At 44.9% G+C, this 22,333-nt stretch overlaps 3 protein-coding genes across 5 annotated transcripts in view; 1 reads left to right on the top strand and 2 right to left on the bottom strand.

Moving 5' to 3' along the window:
- LOC310670491 (zinc finger protein RFP-like) overlaps positions 1-22,333 on the top strand; it is a 94,495-nt gene that overhangs the window by 34,197 nt on the left and 37,965 nt on the right. The window lies entirely within an intron of this gene.
- Positions 920-22,333, bottom strand: part of LOC310670603 (zinc finger protein RFP-like) — a 33,070-nt gene continuing 11,656 nt past the window's right edge. The window contains exons 7-9 of one of the 3 annotated variants that reach the window (XM_083426181.1): positions 21,949-21,981; positions 19,183-19,905; positions 920-1,069 (exon numbers count right to left, since the gene is read on the bottom strand). In XM_083426181.1, the coding sequence (XP_083282307.1) occupies positions 19,415-19,905; positions 21,949-21,981 (524 nt within the window). In that variant the 3' untranslated portion in view covers positions 920-1,069; positions 19,183-19,414. Of the gene's footprint in view, positions 1,070-19,182; positions 19,906-21,936; positions 21,982-22,333 lie in introns of those variants that run through there. The other 2 variants (XM_083426180.1, XM_083426182.1) reach the window with 2 other exon arrangements.
- On the bottom strand, positions 4,651-16,680 carry LOC310672932 (zinc finger protein RFP-like; the record flags this gene model as incomplete). The annotated part of the gene is made up of 8 exons (XM_083430616.1): positions 16,110-16,680; positions 14,772-14,867; positions 13,214-13,444; positions 11,356-11,378; positions 9,869-9,990; positions 8,284-8,373; positions 5,872-5,972; positions 4,651-4,710 (listed from the first exon to the last, which is right to left on the bottom strand). Exons 1-8 carry the CDS (start codon positions 16,641-16,643, stop codon positions 4,651-4,653), a joined length of 1,257 nt encoding a protein of 418 aa, XP_083286742.1. The 5' UTR covers positions 16,644-16,680.

Genomic DNA, 22,333 nt, shown 5'->3' with positions numbered 1-22,333 from the left:
AACATTTACTGTTTTATTCATGTTCGGATGTTCATGATGTTTCCTTTCACTATGGTGTCTTTATTGATGCAAAACTGCAAAAACAAACACACCAAACAGAAGCATTGCTGAATATCGGATTTCTCCTTCTATGGAAATACCTGCAGACTTTTTCATATATAGAACTCTGGAAACTCCACAGAGTATTAATGAAGGACAGGAAGAATGAAACTGAAATCTTCTTTCTGTGAACCTCGTTCCCCAAAACAACAGAAGGCCATGATCCAGATTTGCCCCAAGGCAAACAACTTGCATGGGGGCAAGAGGAGAGAGAAAGAAAAAATTGGTGGCCGCAGGGTGGCTTTTTAAAATATTTTGCCCTGATGTTGGGAAAGATTGAGGGCACAAGGAGAAGGGGATGACAGAGGACGAGATGGTTGGACAGTGTTCTCGAAGCTACCAGCATGAGTTTGACCAAACTGCGGGAGGCAGTGGAAGACAGGAGTGCCTGGCGTGCTCTGGTCCATGGGGTCACGAAGAGTCGGACACAACTAAACAACAACAAAAGAGACCCCTAACCATTAGGTCCAGTCGTGACCGACTCTGGGGTTGCAACGCTCATCTCGCTTTATTGGCCAAGGGAGCCGGTGTACAGTTTCCGGGTCATGTGGCCAGCATGATTAAGCCACTTCTGGTGAACCAGAGCAGCGCGTGGAAACGCCATTTACCTTCCCGCCGGAGTGGTACCTATTTATCTACTTGCACTTTGACGTGCTTTCGAACTACTAGGTTGGCAGGAGCAGGGACTGAGCAACGGGAGCTCACCCCGTCATGGGGATTGGAACCACCGACCTTCTGATCAGCAAGTCCTAGGCTCTGTGGTTTAACCCACAGCGCCACCCGCGTCCCTTTGCCACACATACCATAACATTATTTTGGCAAGGGACACTCTCAGGCCCAAATTAGACGTGGTAGCAGTGACACAGCATGTCAGAATCCGTCTGTTACAAACTCCCCATAAAGTGGAGGGGGGCACTTAGAGTGCTGTACCCTTTCCCCATCACACATACAACCTTCCCTACCAAAGGCACTTTTGCCAGATGTTTCCTCCCAATTTAAGAAACCTACACTGGGGAGTAAACAGCTGGGAGGTTTTTTTGGAGGTCCTTTCACTTGTCTCCCAATACTTTTGTCCTGTACAAATAAGCATGAATTCAACTTATTGGGACAATATATTATTTAGTTCAAATTTCTTCTTTCGCCTCTTACTATATAATTCATCAGTTGGCTTGTGAACTTTTAATGTCCATGAGTCATTTATTTCCTCTTTCAATTCCCCCCCATACTATTTCTAAGTTGTTGTTTTTATGTGATGAGTAGGCTATAATTCAACCTCTAATAAAAGCTTTATACGCTTCCCATTCATATATCCTAGCGGTCAATGTGTCAGTATTTATATCAAAGAATTGTTCAGTCTCGGTCTTCATTTGTTTTACAAACTGGTCACCATTAAGTACGGTGTACCTTGGTGTACATTTGGCGGAACGGACTTCCATCAGGGCAGACGCCGGACGAAGTACGACTGTAATGAGTCGTTAAAATACCAGTTTCTTGGTATCTTAGCTGTATTATAATACTTCCAATCCAAGCTAATTGCACTGTGATCAGATACACAACACCAGTCAATCAATAATCTTTATTACAGTCACAGACCAGCATAAGAAAAACATATGAATAAATTGAAGTTATATGGTTTTAGCAGAAGTGTTATTAAGAATTATATGAATATTAATTGTTAATGTGTTAAAGTGGAAATTTTAAAGTTAAATTGCGTTAGGATAAATTATAGAACAAAATTGAAGAAGAGGGAAAGGATTTGTTGAATTAGCAAATTTGAACTAGAATACAAAAAAGGGAGGTGCGAGGAAGTCGAGGAAATAAGCAGATGAAAGATATAGATATGAAATTTAGATGTGTGTTTAAATGTTTTTGTTTTCTTTATGTTGTATTGTTGTATTGTATTCTTTTTTATTGTTGACGTATTGTTTGTTGAATCTATGTATTGTTTTTCTTTATTGTCTTTCCTTTTATAATTATAAAATATCTAATAAATATTATTTTTTTTAAAAAAAGAAAAACATATGAATAAAATACAGTGGTACCTTGGCTTACGTTGGGGATCCGTTCCGGAGTCCCCGCCATAACCCGAAAATGGCACAGGCCAAAGTGTCGTGTCTGCGCATGCGCGTGCATGATTTAGTGCTTCTGCGCATGCATGAGCAGCAAACCCGGAAGTAACCCGTTCTGGTACTTCCAGGTTTGCCGCCGACGTTCCGCGGAACGGACTCAAGCCAGGGCGGACTCAGACCAAGGTATGACTGTAGAAGTTAGGATTTACACAGGTAATTGTTAAAGCAAGTAAGAACAAGAAAACAAGCATAGGATAAATATGTGAATAGAATACAAGGTTAAACACAGATAATGGATGGATAAGAACTGATAATGAAAACTTTTAAGAACTAGAAGACATGCAGCTAAAACAGCTATAAGTGGTGGAGCTTAAGGGAATACATGTCTTGCAACATATATCAATATCACAATCTTGAATTTGGTGGACGCTGATATTAAGAAAAAATCCAACCTAAAACAGGGTCAACCAAATGCAACTCTTGCATATACTTTTTGAGAGTTTCTCTAACTAATGAAACTTTTTTTCATGGAAGCTTGCTTCTATCCAGGTTAGGATCAATCATTTCATTGAAATCACCTCCTATTACAGTATAAGTTTATTGTATGTACTTTGACTTAGATGAGTAAAACATATCTGGGGAATCTACATTTGGCCCATATATATCAATCAACATTATTACCATTTCGTCAATTTTCACACACAAAATTAAATACCATCCATTTTCATCTCTAATAACTTGTCTTATATCCACTCTCAATCCTTTTCGTATCAAGATAGCAAGGCCTCTAGCATTGGAAATTTGCAGTATATTCCTTTCCTACCCAATTCTTCATTAACACTTTTTTGTCTTGATTTAACAAATGTGTCTCTTGTAAATAACAGATATAAGTAATTAGAGGTTTTTAGTATTGCAGAATTACTCACTGTTTTTTGGAATCTCTCAGCCCTTTTACATTTAAACTAACTAACTTCATATTATATTAACAACTTCCTTTTGCCCCTCTTATCTTGGTTGTAAATCCACTATTCATTGTTAGAAGGTTTCTTGTACAGTGGTACCTCAGGTTAAGTACTTAATTCGTTCCGGAGGTCCGTTCATAACCTGAAACTGTTCTTAACCTGAAGCACCACTTTGCTAATGGGGGCCTCCCGCTGCTGCTGCTGCGCCGCCGCTGCACGATTTCTGTTCTCATCCTGAAGCAAAGTTCTTAACCCGAGGTAATATTTCTGGGTTAGCAGAGTCTGTAACCTGAAGCGTATATAACTTGAAGCGTATGTAACCTGAGGTACCACTGTATGTGCATGTATATAAAACCTGCCATTCATATACCTCAAATACAGTGGTGCCTCGCAAGACGAAATTAATTCGTTCTGCGAGTCTCTTCGTCTAGTGGTTTTTTTGTCTTGCGAAGCAACTCTATTAGCGGATTAGCGCTATTAGCGGTTTAGCAGCTATTAGCGGCTATTAGCGGCTATTAAAGGCTTAAGGGATTAGCGGATTAGCTGCTAAAAGGCTATTAGCGGTTTAGCGGCTTAGAAAAAGGGGGTGGGGAGCGAAAAAAAAATCTCAAGACTCGCAAGACATTTTCGTCTTGCGAAGCAAGCCCATAGGGAAATTCGTCCTGCGAAGCGCATCGAAAAACGGAAAACCCTTTCGTCTAGCGGGTTTTCCGTCTTGCGAGGCATTCGTCTTGCGGGGTACCACTGTACTTCTTTCTTATCAGCTTGACCCTGACTTATTAATATTTTTATTCAAAAAGTAGTGGTGACTTTTGCTGCTTCACTAGTCGATAAACAGGTGGTATAAAACATTCTTTTGTTGTTGATTTTCACTGCTGACTGTTGACACTCCATTCTATTGGCCGAACTCCCAGACTGGCAAAACAATGTCTTCAACAGTGTATCCTCTTATTAATCAGTTAATGGAGTCATCAAAGCTTCAGTTCCAGGGTGTCAACCGATTTTAGTGAGGAATGCCTCTGCAAAGTCTGGATGGTTGAGATTGTGAGTTTGACCCCATTAGCGGATTAGCGGATTAGCGCTATTAGCGGTTTAGTGGCTATTAGCGGCTATTAAAGGCTTAAGGGATTAGCGGATTAGCTGCTAAAAGGCTATTAGCAGCTTAGCGCCTTAGAAAATGGGGGTGGGGAGCGAAAAAAAATCTCAAGACTCGCAAGACATTTTCGTCTTGCGAAGCAAGCCCATAGAGAAATTCGTCCTGCGAAGCACCTCCAAAACGGAAAACCCTTTCGTCTAGCGGGTTTTCCGTCTTGCGAGGCATTCGTCTTGCGGGGCACCACTGTACTGAATACAAGACTTTGCCAAGAACTGAATGTAGCATTCCATATTCTTTGCCCTAGCAAGGGCTTTTGCTTTAACAAATTTAGAGCGCACTTGAATCACATCCTTGGAGAAGTCCAGAAAGAGAAATATCTTCACCAGGGCTTCTATGGATTTTTGGTGGAATTTGTCTTTCTTGATCAAGGTGTCTCCCCTGCCAGGTAAGTCTTTCTTTTCTTGAGGTCAGGAGAACGAAACATCTAAAGAAAAACAGTGATATGAGGAAGAAGTCAATACTGATACTTCCAAGGTAATGCTTTAGATTCAGAGTGCTTGGAAGTGTGTTCACGCCAGAATCTAAAATTTAGCCATCTTATATGATCGTTTGCCCTCTTCTGTGTTGGTGTAATGTGAACAATGGGTGAAATTGCACAGTGCTTGGGCTTGTGCCTTGAGGAGCACATTTCCCACGTCTGGATGTTCTGAGATAAGGGTGCCGGGTGCCCTGGGTTGCCATAGCAACACCAGAAAGGTCGAGTGTGCGACTTGTGGAGTCATTCACCCTCCCATTGGTCCAGGAAATGTGCCTACATGGAGAGACAGGAAAAGTAGCCTCTAGGGCATTGCTTTCATCCTGTCTGTCTTGTCTGTGCCCTGTCCCATTTGCTGTCAGGGTCTGACTCTGTAGGACTCAGGGAAAGAGGCCGTGGGTTTTATACAGAAGCATTAGCTAGCATGGTGATCACTGTCAATGGATCTGCTCATATGTATCTTTACTTCAAAGACGATGAAGGACTGGTCTTGTGTCTGGAGACATTAAACACTTGGTTACTTTGAACTGCGTGTGAGGAGTTTCCCCCTTAACAAACTCTGGAAGATGCTGTTCGGTTGGGAGCAGGAAATCTCTGATGACTCCGCTTGCTGTGCTCATAACACACACACCAGTTGAGGTGTGGTGAACTCCCAGCTGACTTCAGCAAGCCACAGCATTCCAGCATTATCATTACATTTTATGAAAACATTGAGGGGGGGGGGGTTCAGAGAAATCAATACCAAGTAATGAAGATTACTCAGAATTCTAAATAGAAAAAAGAACCCTCAAATGTTAAGCTTCAACTACTCTTGCTTGCTTCCCAGTCCTCCAGCTCTGAAATAGTTAAAAGACAAAGCCAGAGTTTTGAAGTAGAGTTTAGGGATGTGACAGGCTGTAAAAGGCAGCAAGTCAGAAAGAGAATCAGAGCATGATGGTTGATTCCTGTTTTGAATGCAAGGCTGGGGCTATGAGAGAAACAAGACTCTCTTGGGGTGTCTGTGAACCCCTCCATCGTAGACTCAGATTGTATATATGTGTAAATAAACCATATATCCCAAAGACACCACAGTCTCTGCTGTATCTCATTTCCCAAAAGGAAATACGAAACCTGGGAAAACCGCTTGGGAGCTCTGGAATTTTGTGCTGCTTGGAGATTGAGTTGGGGTACAGTCCTGTCTTCCTTTTTTTGAGCTCCAGAGAGCACAGCATCTAAGGGGGGGGGGGAGTCAAATGGGATAAGGAAAGGTCAATACTCATACTCAGTGGCGTAGCGTGGGTTGTCAGCACCCGGGGCAAGGCAAGTAATTTGCGCCCCCTAACCCGTGGATTTGCGCCCCCTAACCCTAACCCCCAGATGTTGCGCCCAGTGCGGCCGGGCCCCCCTGCACCCCCCACGCTACGCCACTGCTCATACTTGATTCCAAGGGTAATGCTTTAGATTTAGAATGTTTGCAAGTATGTCCATGCCAAAATCTAAAATTTAGCCATAGTACTCCATCTTCTTTGAGAGTCTTTTCTTTTCTTTTCTTGAGAGTCCCACGGACTGCAAGAAGATCAAACCTCTCCATTCCGAAGGAAATCAGCCCTGAGTGCTCACTGGAAGGACAGATCCTGAAGCTGAGGCTCTAGTACTTTGGCCACCTCATGAAAAGAGAATACTCCCTGGAAAGACCCTGATGTTGGGAAAGATGGAGGGCACAAGGAGAAGGGGACGACAGAGGACGAGATGGTTGGACAGTGTTCTCGAAGCTACAAGCATGAGTCTGACCAAACTGCGGGAGGCAGTGGAAGACAGGAATGCCTGGCATGCTCTGGTCCAGGGGGTCACGAAGAGCCGGACACGACTAAACGACTAAACAACAACTACAACTCCATCTTTTGCCATCTTCTAGCATTGGTATGAAGTGTTATGAAAACATGTTTTGGGGGGCACTCAGAGAAGAGTTGCAATCAATGCCAAAGACTGAAAGGTCACTCAGAATTTTAAACTCACCCTCACATAGAACCCTCAAATGTCAAGATAGCAGATATCTAATGGCAAATTCTACGTGTGAAACTTTAAATTTCCATACACTGCTCTTTCCTTCTGGCATTCTATTCCCTGCCCCCAATTACATTAGAATCTCATGTAGGATCTTCATGTGATTTAGAGCTCCCTTCTGTGGTCAGCGCCAATAATGGGGTACACTAGAGGGGACAGAGCTAGTGCACATATCTCTGATGTCCCTCATGTGGTTCTAAGCGTGCGGGAGAACTGAACAGCACAAGAGAGCCACAGTCTTCCCTCCACATTTGGCTTTGATGAGTCTGAACCAGCTTCAGAGCAAGCAACGGTCCACTTCAGAACTTCCTTTCAATGTGGAGCCAGTAGCTCCAGCTATTCTTGCTTGCTTCCCAGTCCTCTCATTCACCAGACTGCAGTAGGAATTAGTATTCACCTGTTTGTCCTACTGCAGACAGGGGAAGGGAGCCAAGCGAAAGGAGGGCAGCTGCATCAATGGGGAGTAGCCAGGAAAGTTAGTCCCAGTTGGGGTCTCCATGTACACAGTTAGTCTGGGCCATTAACCAAGAATTGGGCCATCAAGAAAGACAGAGAGGGGGCTCTGTGCCAGACAGCACTTGGGAGGGCCCCTTCCCCAGCTCTGATATAGGGATTTAGGGATGTGACAGGCTGTAAAAGGCACGAAGATGGAAAGAGCATCAGAGCACGAGGGTTGATTCCTGTTTTGAATGCAAGGCTGTGGCTATGGGAGAAACAAGACTCTCTTGGGGTGTCCGTGTTGTGAACCCCTCTATCATAGGCTCAGATTCTATATATGTGTGAATAAACCATATATCCTAAAGACACCACAGTCTCTGCAGCCTCTCATTTCCCAAAAGGAAATACGAACCCAGGGCAGGAAGCTTGGGACCCCAGCAATCTTGTGCTGCTGGGAGATTGAAGCGCAAAACCCTCCCATTTCTCATCTGCAAAAATTGTTTAAAGATCTGTCAAACCTGGAAATGTACGTTTCTTTCCTCGAAGTCCAGAGAACACAACGTCTGAGGGGAAAAAGTGAAATGAGGAAAAAGTCAATACTCTTACTGGGCTTCAAGGGCAATGCTTTAGATTTAGAATGTTTGCAAGTGCCAAAATCTAAAATGTAGCCATAGCACTCCATATTTCACCCTCTTCCGGCATTAGCATTAAGTCTTATGAAAGCATGTTTGGGGTGGGGGGCACAGAGAAGAGTTGCCTCCCCCAGCTCTGAGAGAGTTAGAAGACAAAACCAGTATTTTGGACTAGAGTTTAGGGATGTGACAGGCTGCAAAAGGCAGCAAGACGGAAAGAGAACCAGAGCACGATGGTTGGTTCCTGCTTTGAATGCAAGGCTGGGGCTATGGGAGAAACAAGACTCTCTTGGGGTGTCTGGGAACCCCTCCATCGTAGGCTCAGATTGCCTATATGTGTAAATAAACCATATATCCTAAGGACACCACAGTCTCTGCTGTGCCTCATTTGCCAAAAGGAAATACGAACCCAGGGGACGCAGCTTGGGAAACAAGAAACCTTGTGCTGCTTGGGGTACAGCCGTGTCTTTCTTTTCTTGAGGCCCAGAGAGCACAACGTCTAAGGGGGGAAAGTGAAATGAGGAAAAAGTCAATACTCAAACTTGGCTCCAAGGGCAATGCTTTAGATTTTGAGAGCTTGGAAGTGTATTCATGCCAAAATCTAAAATTTAGCCATAGTACTTTCAAGCGATGCGGGTGGCGCTGTGGGTTAAAGCACAGAGCCTATCAGAAGGTTGGCAGTTTGAATCCCCGTGACAGGGTGAGCTCCCGTTGCTCACTCCCTGCTCCTGCCAACCTAGCAGTTCGAAAGCATGTCAAAGTGCAAGTAGATAAATAGGTACCGCTCTGGCGGGAAAGTAAACGGCGTTTCTGTGCGCTGCTCTGGTTCGCCAGAAGCGGCTTAGTCATTCTGGCCACATGACCCGGAAGCTGTATGCCGGCTCCCTCAGCCAATAAACCGAGATGAGCGCCTCAACCCCAGAGTCGGTCACGACTGGACCTAATAATCAGGGGTCCCTTTACCTTTTACTCCCTCTTTCACTCTCTTCCGGCATTAGCATTAAGTGTTATGCTAGCATGTTGCGGGGGGGGGGGGTGCGCTCAGAGAAGAGTTGCAATCAATGCCAAAGACTGAAAAGTCACTTGGAATTTTAAACTGACCCTCATACAGAACCCTCAAATGTCAAGACATAAGATATCTAATGGCAGATTCTACATGTGAAAATTGAAATTTCCATACATTGCTCTTTTCTTCTGGCATTCTATTCCCTGCCCCCAATCACATTAGAATCTCATGTAGGATCCTCATGTGATTTAGACCCCCCCTCTGCAGACAGTACCAATAATGGGGTACACTAAAGGCCCCCTCCCCCAGCTCTGAGAGAGTTAGAAGACAAAACCAGAGTTTTGAAGTAGAGGTTAGGGATGCGACAGGTTGTAAAAGGCAGCAGGCCAGAAAAAGAAGAAGAAGAAGAGTTTGGATTTGATATCCCACTTTATCACTACCCTAAGGAGTCCCAAAGTGGCTAACAATCTCCTTTCCCTTCCTCCCCCACAACAAACACTCTGTGAGGTGAGTGAGGCTGAGAGACTTCAGAGAAGTGTGACTGGCCCAAGGCAGCTGCATGTGGAAGAGCAGGGAAGCGAACCCGGTTCACCAGATTACAAGTCCACCACGCTTAACCACTACACCACACTGGCTCAGAGCACAATGGTTGATTCCTGTTTTGAATGCAAGGCTGTGGCTATGGGAGAAACAAGACTCTCTTGGGGTGTCTGTGCTGTGAACCCCTCCATCGTAGATTCAGATTGTATATATGTGTAAGTAAACCATATATCCTAAAGACACCACAGTCTCTGCTGTGCCTCATTTGCCAATAGGAAATTCGAATCCTTGGGAACCAGCCTGGAACCCCCAGAATATTTATCATTCAGAAATGGGAATGGCATGCAACTATAACTATCTATCATCTATCTATCTAGCTATCTATCTATCATCTATCTATCTATCTATCTATCATCCCACACTAACACCACACAACGATCTTTGTTACCTTTAAATTTCTTGGTTTCCTTCTCCAAAAAAGAATGCATTCTAGAGAATTTATCTATTTGTTCTTTTAATCCAGGAGGAAAAGCTATTGCATTCATGGTTTTATTTTCATTTTCATTACACCTAGGAAGAAGAAAGTGAGGTTTATTGTGCTCCATCAGGTCATTCTCAAGTCATTCTTAATTCAGTCGTCAGAATGAAGGAGAAAAGTGGGAACAGCAGGAAGATACCAAGGGCTCATCCATGATAGGTTTTTCTTTCATTCCCCCTGGTTTCCCCAGGAAAGTCCCTGCTGTTTACCACTGAATCGGAACAAAGGTCAGTCGGGTTTTCTGTGGGTTAACAGCGAAATAGAACCAAACATTTATCGGGTTTTCTGTGGATTTATGTTTCTTCCAATTCTGTGGCAAGCAGCAGGTTTTCCGAGGAAAAGCGGTGGGACAAAAGAAAAGCTTCTCGGAAGTGTGCCTAGAAATAACGGGAAAAGCAGAAGTGTGGATGAAGTCCTGTGATAGCAACTAACGGTATTGTCTGCCCTGTGACCATTACAAAGACCTATTACAAACTAGAAAATGATGTATAAGGGGGTGGAGAGTATAAAGTGTAAATTTACATACACATTTTTTCATTTAAAAATTACATATAAATGATGAATCCGTAATCTATTTTACCTCTTTTTTTAAAATAAACTTTACTGTGAAGATGCCGAAATATTTTAAAACTATCTGTCTGACATTTTGACGCACACGTTGCATACCGTACCACGTTTAAAATTACAGCTAGGTCAGAAGTGCCTGATTAACATGTGACAAAGTTGTGATTTGTCGCTGCTTCTACCTGATCAGAAGAGGGTATAAATCGGCCCAATTTGGTCGAGGATCCGGGTGAATCTGGAGCAGAGCCTTAAAGAATATTTACTCCAACAAATTATGTTTGCAGATAATGCACACAAGTAACTAATAAGCACATCTCTTCACCCTGGCCTTTGTCATCTAGGAGATGTATTTTAGGACCCACCCAGTTTTCTTGGATTGTAATTTGTTTTAACTATTTTTAATATTGTATTTTAATCCACAAGCTGCCCTGGAACCTGACAGTGGAGGGCAAGTAAGAAATCTAATAATCCACCACCACCACCAACTCCGATATGATATGAAGTATACAGTAGATGAAGAAATATCATCACTCCTTCCTAAAATATGCATTTTATATGCATAACACCCACCCCCAAATTCTATCCTTTTTCGTATGCTGTTCTAGGTATCCCCCAATAAGCTTTTTGTACATTTCCCCGCACGAGATACGCAGTTTTGGATAAAAAAGGCATCACAACATTTGTAAAAGTGTGCAATCAGATTGGTAACTGTTTTCTGATCTGCTTGTTGGTCTGTAAACTCAGAATTAGATTGGCTCACATAGACCAAATCAATTTATCCCTTACCTCAGAAGAAGGAGATCATTACTACTATTCATAACAAAACCACATACCTTTCCAGGATGCTTCTCATATTCTAGATGGAAGAGACAGAATGAGAGAAATTCAGTCCTTCTTTTTAAAAAAATCATTTTTATTGATTTTCCAATAAGAAACATCCAATTAATATATCCAACCATAATACTCCAATTAAAATAAAAAAACTAAAATTAAAAAGACCAAATTATAGTCCAAATTATAATTATTAATTTCTCAGGGCTCCCCACCAGTGGCGTAGCGTGGGGGGTGCAGGGGGGGCGCGCTCGCACTTGCAGCTCTCTGCCCCTACCTGGCTCACTCACTCTCTCTCACTGCAGTGCTGGCTGTGCGAATCCGATCCGAGCCGCCGGGTCGCCGCCCACTGTGGAGGGGAGGGTGCCAGGCGTGCGGTGCGGAGAGAGAGCGAGGGACTATCTGGGGGAGGGACAGTGCAGCGAGGGGGGGCAAATTACTTGCCTTGCCCCGGGTTAGGGGGCACAAATTACTTGCCTTGCCCCGGGTGCTGACAACCCACGCTACGCCACTGCTCCCCACGGCCTGGGGAAATTCAGTCCTTTGCACCAGACCCCTCCCACACACCAGTTCACAGAGGGGACATACTGTATCTTTCTATGTATAACACAATGTTTTCTGCAGAGACAACGGGCTGGTCCAGGGACCACGGGCTCCACTGGGCAAGGCGGGCGTGAGAAGCTGCTCTCAGCCCTTGCCATGTTAGAGCCTTAAGGGGGAGCAGGCTGGAGTGGGGCCTCACCCGTCCTCCGCAGGCTTTCTCTTCCACATGCCTTCTTGCCTCCTTTAGAATCATAGAATCATAGAGTTGGAAGAGACCACAAGGGCCATCGAGTCCAACCCCCTTGTAAGTTACAAGGTCATGTGTTGGTTTTGGCAACCCTGGTTTAAAACATTGATTTCTTTCGCCCTGAAGTACTTCGTACGCTGCCCAGTGCAACATAGGGTCCAGATTCAATTCTACTTTGTCAAAAATTAAGCTCCACCAGCACAAATGTTCCATATTATGGCTCTAACTTTGTTTCTGTTTGACAGAAGTGGATGAAATTTGCAAGCCTCTTTGTCCCTCCAGAGTAGCTTAAACCTTGCAAATTGCAGGCAAATAAATGCAGGGGGCGTCCCATTGGGCAGCTTTGGCTCCCTTTCTCTCTTTTTAAGGAAACCTCTATAACCTTTAATAAAAAATGGATGAAATTAGTGCCCATGGTTGCTCCCTCAGAGGGAATGAGTGATAACTGCAACAGTTCTCCCACAAAGGTAGACTTTACAGTTATGGAGCAGGGGGAAAAGGAATCACTTAACTTCCTGTAGTGTTTTATGGACAATCAGTCTGAAAATAGGAAAACATGAGAGACAAGTGTAACTGGAGTAAAGGAAGGAAGGAAGGAAGGAAGGAAGGAAGGAAGGAAGGGGACAAATAGTTCTGGGGGCTAGTGTTATGAGTCTTTAAAGTTGATTTTGGGAAAATGAAAAATAAAAGGGATTCCATTTTCTCCCTAGGATTGAGCTGTGCACACAGACAGGTATTTTTTATTTGACAATTAGGCTGACTTTAGGTACCTGTTCGCAGGTAGAAGGGTTGCCAGGACAGGGTCTTGACACTGACAGATGTAAGGAGACACCAACAAGATGCAACTTGAAGGGACATTAAATGGACTCCTTGTTTTTGTCAAGCTTTCTTTGACCAACCCAGTTCCTTCCAGCAGTTTAGTACTTTCCCCTTTGCTTTATATATATCTACCAAATATCGAAGCACACACTCCTACTGTAAATACATCTATAGACCAGTGAACCGAGTGTGTGGTGGTACAGCCCTTCCCCAGAGGACAACCTGGATGGTTTTGTTCCACCCTTGCTCACCTGCAAGAATTCAGTCACTGGCTGTTTCTGTTTCTCCTCCAGCTGCCTGATTAGGTTGTTCAGGGAGGCAATTTCCTCACAGAGTCTGGCAATATATTGATTCCTACAGTTTTTAATCCCATCGTCCAGTTCCTTTAATTGAGTCAGCAGGAGGCACTCTTGTTCTTCCAGAAACTGGTGCAATTGCTGGAAATCAGCCATGATTTTCTGCCTCTCCGTGGCTGCCTGCTTCTGCAAGGAGAGAGTCAAGGCCAGACAAAAACATTTAGATGTCCCTTTGATTCCATGTGCACAAGCTGACTGGCAGGGCAGTTGATGTTTACTTCAACACTCACAATGGTACAGAAGTTCAGTCACAGCTGAGGGCAGCAGGCAGGCTAGCTTTGCAAGACATGGCCACTTTGCTTGGCTCTGTCCTCAATATTTTCCCGCTGCTCACCTACTGATCTATTAAGCTGCTGCTGTTCTCTATTCCCTGGCATCTTCAGCCTGGCTTGGCTACCTCAGTCTGCCTAATAGTAGGGCCATGAGGAAGTGACGAGAAGAAGGAGGACTAGCTTTGTGGGGTCACTTCGTTCTTTAAAATACCAGGTGCACAGCCTGGGAGTCATTTTGTGACCAGGGCAGCTGTCTACCAGCTCCATCTGGTACACAGGCTTAGACCCTGCCTGCCTGCAGACTGTCTTGCCAGAGTGGTGCATGCTCTGGTTATCTCCCGCTTGGACTACTGCAATGCGCTCTATGTGAGGCTACCTTTGAAGGTGACCTGGAAACTGCAACTAATCCAGAATGCGGCATCTAGACTGGTGACTGGGAGTAGCCGCAGAGACCATATAACACCGGTCCTGAAAGACCTACGTTGGCTCCCAGTACGTTTCTGAGCACAATTCAAAGTGTCAGTGCTGACCTTTAAAGCCCTAAATGGCCTCAGCCCAGTATACCTGAAGGAGTGTCTCCACCCCCATCGTTCAGCCCGGACGCTGAGGTCCAGCTCCGAGGGCCTTCTGGCATTTCCCTCCCTGCAAGAAGCAAAGCTACAGGGAACCAGGCAGAGGGCCTTCTCGGTAGTGGCGCCCGCCCTGTGGAACGCCCTCCCATCAGATGTCAAGGAAATAAACAACTATCTGACTTTTAGAAGACATCTGAAGGCAGCTCTGTTTAGGGAAGTTTTTAATGTTTGATGTTTTATCACTTCTTTATTATCATTAATTCTGTTGTGAGCAACCCAGAGTGGCTGGGAAAATATTATTATTATTATTATTATTATTATTATTATGGCATGGCTGGCATTTTTGGATTCAAGGACTACTTTCGCCCTTAGACAACCCTACCAATTTTAGCCTATCCTGCTGAATGTTGCCTAACCTTGCAGGCAGCTGCTCTTCAAGGTCTGAAGCAGAGACCTTTCTCAACTCTACCACCCAATATCCATTTAATTGATAATACCAATGATCAAACCTGGGACACTGTGCAAGTGAAGCATAGGCTTCACCGCAGAATGCAGGCCTCACTCTGTCAAGTATAACCATCCTGGAGAGGCAAGAAGATTTGCACCTACCAGCAGATTCTGGCTTTCAGTCTCCGCCGTCAGTTTAGAAGACAGAATTTCTCCTTTCTGTTTGTTCAGGAACTCCAAATGACGCATGATTTTACCCTGGGGTGGCCAAAAAGGCATTTGGGTTAGTTTTGGCAGCAAAGATATACTCATAAAATCGTAGCAGCCTCATAAAACTTTCTGCACCAAACCATGATCTTTTCCAAAGTTAAATTGGGGTGCGAACCAAAGCTTGTGGCTGGTGAACAGCCCTACTCAGAGTTCGCTCTTCTTTCTTTTCTTTTTTTAAAAAACCCCTTCAAGTATTCACCAAGAAGTTGTTACTGTAAGTGCCACACTTTTAACATTTGGGGTGGAAAGGTGCTGGTACTGCGTATCACTGAGTACTTATGCAAAGTTTATTGCAAACGGCATACTTTTCATTTCGTCACATGGATGACAAATCTAAACAGGTGTTAAATCACTCTGCCTTTCATATCTGAAGGCCAGATGGGGAAAAAAATGAAGTTGAAATACATGTCAGAAACATTGTAAAGTACATTACATATTATTGGTAATAAAGGTTGTCTGTCAACTTTTAAGTTCAAAAAATATGAACAGGAACAGGTATACATGTTGTGTCCAAATATATTTATACCTGATTTAGACCAACTGACATTAACTGAGATTTTAGAACGTATTCATCTCAATTGGAAAAACAAAACTTGCCTGCACTAATGTGAAGGGTGAAACTGAGATCTGGACATAGGCTAGGTCTGGTTCAAAGCCAGTGGTTTTGATCTGCAAAATGCCACACAGATGAGAGTCATTTAGTCTTGTCCTCACGCTGTTCTTGTTAAAGTTCATAGCAGAGAATGTCTTCTCACACAAATATGTTGAGCCAAACAAGCTCAGCATTTTCTGCATGGATAGGACTGCACCTAATACTTCCCTGATGGCACAACGAAACCAGATGTTGTCTGTGTTAGAATATCCAAAGGCACCATGTGCTGGTACCTATTGCACCAAACAGCTAAGGTAAAGGTAAAGGGAACCCTGACCATTAGGTCCAGTCATGACCGACTCTGGGGTTGTGGCACTCATCTTGCTTTATTGGCCGAGGGAGACGGCGTACAGCTTCTGGGTCATGTGGCCAGAAGGTGAAATTTTTGAGTGTTGCTCTGTCCCCTTTTGCCTCGGGTCCCAATAAGCAGCAGCGTTTGGGACACAAACACTCACCCACACACCCCACCTGAATGTCGCCTAGAGAAAAATGTGTCCCTCAGGCTGAAATATTTTCCCCATCCCTAGGATAACTGAGCATCTCTTGGAAGCCTGGTCCCCAATCCTACAGCTCCCTACCTGATACTCCTCAAAGGCCTCCTCCTTTGGGATCACTTTGTGGTCACTGTGCTCCTTGGATTTGTCGCACACCACACAGATGGGGTCTTGGTCATCTTTGCAGAAGAGCTTCAGGGGCTCCTGGTGTCTCTCGCAAACTTTTCCCAGCGCTTCCGCCCCTTTGGCCATCTGAAGACTGAATTTCTTGGCTATTTCCACAATGCTGGCCAGTTGCCGGTTGGGCCTGACATTCCTTTGCTGACGAGGTTCCCTGCACTGAGGGCAAGAAGCATCTTGGTCCGATCTTCCCCACGCTTGGGTGATGCAGCTTTGGCAGAAATTGTGGCCGCATTCTATGGTCACTGGATCTGTGAAATATTCCAGGCAAATGCAGCATGTCGTTTCCTCGCTGAGGTTCTGGACTGGACTCTCGTCTGCCATTTCGTCTGCCTGAAATGGGAATAAAAGCCTTAGTTTCGTTTTCCCAGTTTCAAACCACAGGGCGGGCCTTTCCCTCCCTCTGGGTGACTCACAGTTTTTGAAAAGAAACAGCATAAGCCACGGAAAACCGTTACAGTGTGCAGCTTCACATCCGTACCATGAATTCAAAGTGCAAGGTGCCTGCCAAAGAATCCTGGCAATGGCCGTTTACCCCAAAAAGCTACACTTCCCAGCACCCTTAACTAACTACAGTCCCCAGGAAAAATTGAGCGAGAGGTATGTGGCCATCATGAGGCTAATAAAAGGTCAAATACTAACTGACAGGAGCAGGAAGAAAAAGGAAGTACAGTGGAACCTCGACTTACAAACGCCTTAGGTTATAAACGCTTCAGGTTACAAACTCCACTAACCTGGAAGAATTACTTTGAGTTGAGAACAGAAAATGTGTGCCGTCGGTGCAGCGGCAGCAAGAGGCCCCATTAGAGAAAGCAAGAACAGTTTCAGGTTAAGAACGGACCTCCGGAACGAATTAAGTTTGTAACTAGAAGTACCACTGTAAAGCCTAAGAAAAACAATTGTTTACTTGAGAAGCAATCAGTGAGGGAAGAACTGGTTTCCTGCCTCCCACCTCCAGTTCTCAAACAGAATCTTCTTGCAAACACTGTTGCTCCAGTCCCAAGAGGATTTGGGGACAAGTAACTTTGACTTTTGAATTCGCCACCCCCTCTTATGAAGCTTAGTTTCCTTCCTCACCCAGCCACCCACCTTCCTCCAAACCCGAACATCATCACCTAAGTGAAAAGACACCTGGGACTGTTTCATGCAACTGTTCTATAGCTCTCGGGGGGGGGGGGGGATAATTCATTGGTATTTTCTTCATTAGCTTTTGTGGGGAGCACTGTTTCCATTATGTTTGTACCATAACGCCACCTGCTTTTATATGGGTTCAAATTCTATATACCCTTCTCTGAGTGCATAACTCCACGAACCCTTTCGTAGGGAAAACAATTGGAGAGAGAAACATGGGATAGGGTTCAGCTGGCCTATGAAATTTCAAGTTGTCCTTGAAATCTTGCCCCTCCAATCTGTTTTATAGGGATTTGGTGCCACCCATGTTCTTAGGAACTGCCCTGAGACCCCCGGGTATAGGGTGGTATAATAATAAATAATAATAATAATAATAATAATAATAATAATAATAATAATATTGCTTCTTCCAATCACATTCAGTTGTGTCTCACTGATCTGGGAGATCCTCTTGTGACAGAATGGGGCATTGTTGAAAGAGTGAAGGGATATCTTGTGCTGGCATTGAAAAGATTGTTGATATTTGTTCATAATTTAGAGAGACACAGACACCCTCTGGCTGAAGCTTCCGCAATTGCACTGGGGGCCGGAGTGACTGACGGTTGTATCTTTCCTTTTTTACTTTACAAGGTTGTTCTTCACCAGATCTTAACCTAATTACAGTATTTGTAAGAATGGATTCCAAATATCATTGAATTTGTCCACGGCAAGTCTGCGTTTATATGCAAGTCGTTCATATGTTGCGAGTTTGTATGAGTCTTCAAATCCAATTGTAGAAGGGAGCTGCATTTTTATATTTGTATCTTTGCTGAACCAAGGAAATGGCCCCGGAAATAATTGTCTCCCTGTTTGGGAAGGTTTGGGGCGGGGGGAGGAAGTAGAGAGGAACCCCCTACAGCCAGGTCAACTCCCCAACAAGGCTGCATTGCTCCAGTATATTTGCATCACAAATGGAATGATTCCTTTATTCTCCAATGATAAACATTTACTGTTTTATTCATGTTCGGATGTTAAAGACATAATAGTGAAAGGAAACGCCATTATTAATACAGAACTGCAAAAAGAAAAAAACACAAAATACACAAAACAGAAGCACTGCTGAATATCAGATTTCTCTTTCTATGGAAACAACTGCAGACTTTTTCATATTCCATAACTCTGGAAACTCTACTGAGTGTTAATGAAACAGGAACAATAAAACTGAAACCTCCTTTCCGCGAACCTCAGATTTGTAAGCGCCCTCGTCTCTGTTCCTGCCGACAATGAATAAGGTTGCGCCACTTCTTGTACCCCACTATTCCAAACTAAAATGAAAAGGTTCACTTTTTTTCTAATGAAAGGGCAATTTGCCAGTCTTTTCCCTCCTTCATACTTACTTTATTGGGAAGTTTAGTCTTGTATGCCACGTCCCAAATTGAATCAGTGCTTCATTTGGGTTTTTGTTTTATTTATCGTTGAGCCCTTACCAACAACAGACTTGCACAAACTACACATCAGGGTAGCAGAGCCGTAGTGTTGTTGACATCCCATCAGCCCCAGAGAGAGCAAGAAGGGGGAACAATGTGGTTCCCCAAAACAACAGGAGGCCATGATCCAGATTTGCCCCAAGACAACTTGCAGGGGGGCAGGGAGAGATAGAAAGAAGAAATTGGTGGTTGCACTGTAGGTTTTTTTATGTTTTGCCATAACATTATTTGGCACAGGACGCTCTCAGGCCCAAATCAGATGTGACCGCAGTGACACAGCATGTCAGAATCCATCAGCTACAAACTCCCCATAAAGTGGGGGAACTTAGAGTTCTGACCCCTTTCCCCATCACACATACAACCTTACCTGCCAAAGGCACTTCTGCCAGACGTTCCCCCCCAATGTAAGAAACCTTTACACTAGGGGGGTAAACAGCTGGGAGGTTTTTTTGGGTGGGAGGGAGAGGGAAGTCTGACGAGGGTGGGAGGGAAGAGGGTTCAGTGCCTTTCTTCTTTCCTTCCACCTAACCCTCCCTTCCTTTAAAGGATTTGGCCCAACTGAGTTTTGCCATTCTCAGATGGATCTTGATTGCACCCAAGGACAGCCTCATCTCATTGCCCCACACTGAGCCAGGAGCAGACCCCCTCCCCAGAGAACGCAGCATTGGTGAAAGTGAAGATGATGCTGTGAGAATTAGCGTCCGAAAACATCACCCATCTTTTTTTATAGTTCACACACACACAGATCCTCTTGGACTGGAGCTTCTCCAACTTACAGGCTGTATTGCTAGACCCGGGCAATGGACCCAGGGATATTCCCGGAGCCGTGGTTGGGTAATAATCACCAGCGGAAGTCCGGACGATAGCCCAGATCCCAAGACCAGCGTTCAAATTGACAATATTGCATCCCCTTAAAGTCTCGTTGGCCACCCCCACGGCCCAGAACTTTTCACCCCCCAAGTTGGCTATCCAGGAATGGGTCCCAGAGGTGATTCTCTCAACTCCCATGACATAGGAACAACAAAGCAATTCGTTGGGACCTCTGTAAGAACCCCAGGGCAAGGTGGAATATGATGATAGTACTAACTTGGGCATGTCTTCACCTGCAAAAGAAAGGAAAGGATTAGGGAGGCAGGCCCGCAAAGGAGTTAGCGCCTACTCAGCGGTCAGCAAACCTTTTCAGCAGGGGGCTGGTCCACTGTCCCTCAGACCTTGTGGGGGGCTGGACTATATTTTGGAAAAAAAAAAAATGAACAAATTCCTATGCCCCACAAATAACCCAGAGATGCATTTTAAATCAAAGGACACATTCTACTCATGTAAACACACGCTGATTCCCGGACAGTCCGTGGGCCAAATTTAGAAGGCAATCCGGCCTGGTCTGGCCCCCAGGCCTTAGTTTGCCTACCCATGACCTACATCCAAGTTTTATGCAGCTCTGAGCTGGGAGGTGGCTTGAGAAACCAATGTACTCCTGGGAAAGTATTCCCCCCATAAAAATAAATTCAGAAGCAGAGGGAGAACCACTTGCGTAGGGCATTTGGTTTCACGGAATTATAGAGGTGGGAGTGACCCCAACGGACATCTAGTCCAACCCCCTGCAATGCAGGTTTGTATGCAAACAGCATGGACAGCTCAGCTAGTTAGAGCGTGGTGCTGATAATGCCAAGGTTGCAGGTTTGATCCCTGTATGGGGCAGCTGCATCTTCCTGCATTGCAGGGGGTTGGAATTGATGATTTTCAAAGTCCCTTCCAACTCTACAATTCTATGGTTCTACTATCTCTGGGTGGCGCTGTGGGTTAAACCAGAGAGCCTAGGACTTGCCGATTAGAAGGTTGGCAGTTCGAATCCCACGACAGGGTGAGCTCCCGTTGTGCGGTCCCTGCTCCTGCCAACCTAGCAGTTCGAAAGCACGTCAAAGTGCAAGTAGATAAATAGGTACCACTCCGGCGGGAAGGTAAATGCTCTGGTTCGCCAGAAGCGGCTTAGTCATGCTGGCCACATGACCCGGAAGCTGTACGCTGGCTCCCTCGGCCAATAAAGCGAGATGAGCGCCGCAACCCCAGAGTCGGCCACGACTGGACCTAATGGTCAGGGGTCCCTTTACCTTTACTATCTCTAGGTAGGACAGGGAAAGGAGCCCTGTATAAATCCCTGGAGAGCTGTTGCCAGTCACTAAGCTTGATGGGTGAAATGACTTGAGCCTTGTATAAAGGCAGCTCTTCACTTCCTGTCATTCGGCGTCACAGATTATCTGCTCGAGACATCAGTCTGTGCACATGCACGGATGGAAAGGCGAGGGAAGCATGAAAGACACGCAGAGACAGATTTTTGCTTCCTGACACCAAAACACAGCTGAAAGTTTTCTCTTCCGTGCAAAAACCCTCCCATATGGGCCTCGGTCCAGTATACGTGAAAGAGTGTCTCCACCCCCATCGTTCAGCCCAGACACTGAGGTCCAGCGCCGAGGACCTTCTGGCGGTTCCCTCGCTGCGAGAAGCCAAGTTACAGGGAAGCAGGCAGAGGGCCTTCTCGGTAGTGGCACCCACCCTGTGGAACGCCCTCGCACCAGATGTCAAAGAGGAAAACTACTACCAGATTTTTAGAAGACATCTGAAGGCAGCCCTGTTTAGGGAAGCTTTAAATGTTTTTAATATTCTGTTGGGAGCCACTCAGAGTGGCAGGGTATAAATAAATTATTGTTATTGTTATTGTTATTGTTATTAAAAAGGTAAAGGTACCCCTGCCCGTACGGGCCAGTCTTGACAGACTCTAGGGTTGTGCGCCCATCTCACTCAAAGAGGCCAAGGGCCAGCGCTGTCCGAAGACACTTCCGGGTCACGTGGCCAGTGTGACATCACTGCTCTGGCAAGCCAGAGCCGCACACGGAAACCCTTTTACCTTCCTGCTAGTAAGCGGTCCCTATTTATCTACTTGCACCCGGGAGTGCTTTCGAACTGCTAGGTTGGCAGGCGCTGGGACCGAACAGCGGGAGCGCACCCCGCCACGGAGATTCAAACCGCCGACCTTTCGATCGGCAAGCCCTAGGCACTGAGGCTTTAGCCCACAGCGCCACCCACATCCCGTTATTATTATTACTCATCTGCAAAAATTGTTTAAAGATCTGCCAAACCTGGAAATGTACCTTTCTTTTCTTGCGGCCCAGAGAGCACAGTGTCTAAGGAAGAAAAGCGTTATGAGAAACAAATTACTACTAATACTTGACTCCAGGGGTCATGCTTTAGATTTACAGTGCTTGAAACTGTGATCGTGCAAAAAAGAAAAAGCTAACATTTAGCCAACGTATCCAACCTTTGGCCCTCTTGCATCATTACCATTAAGTGTTATGAAGATAAGCAAGGGAGAGCTGGAACCATTGCCCAATACAGATGGTTTGCTCAGATTTTTAAAGGAAGAAAAGGTCCTGTACGCAGATCCCTCAAATGCTGAGATTCAGAGTATCTAATGGGAAATTCTAAATGTGAAAATCTTAAATTCCACGCACCAAGCAGTCAATTCCCACCCACAGT

Source organism: Podarcis tiliguerta (genome assembly GCF_965153285.1).
Source record: "Podarcis tiliguerta genome assembly, chromosome: 2".
NCBI lineage: Eukaryota > Metazoa > Chordata > Lepidosauria > Squamata > Lacertidae > Podarcis > Podarcis tiliguerta.
The sequence above is the reverse complement of the archived record's forward strand: the minus strand, read 5'-3'. Positions and strand labels throughout refer to the sequence as shown.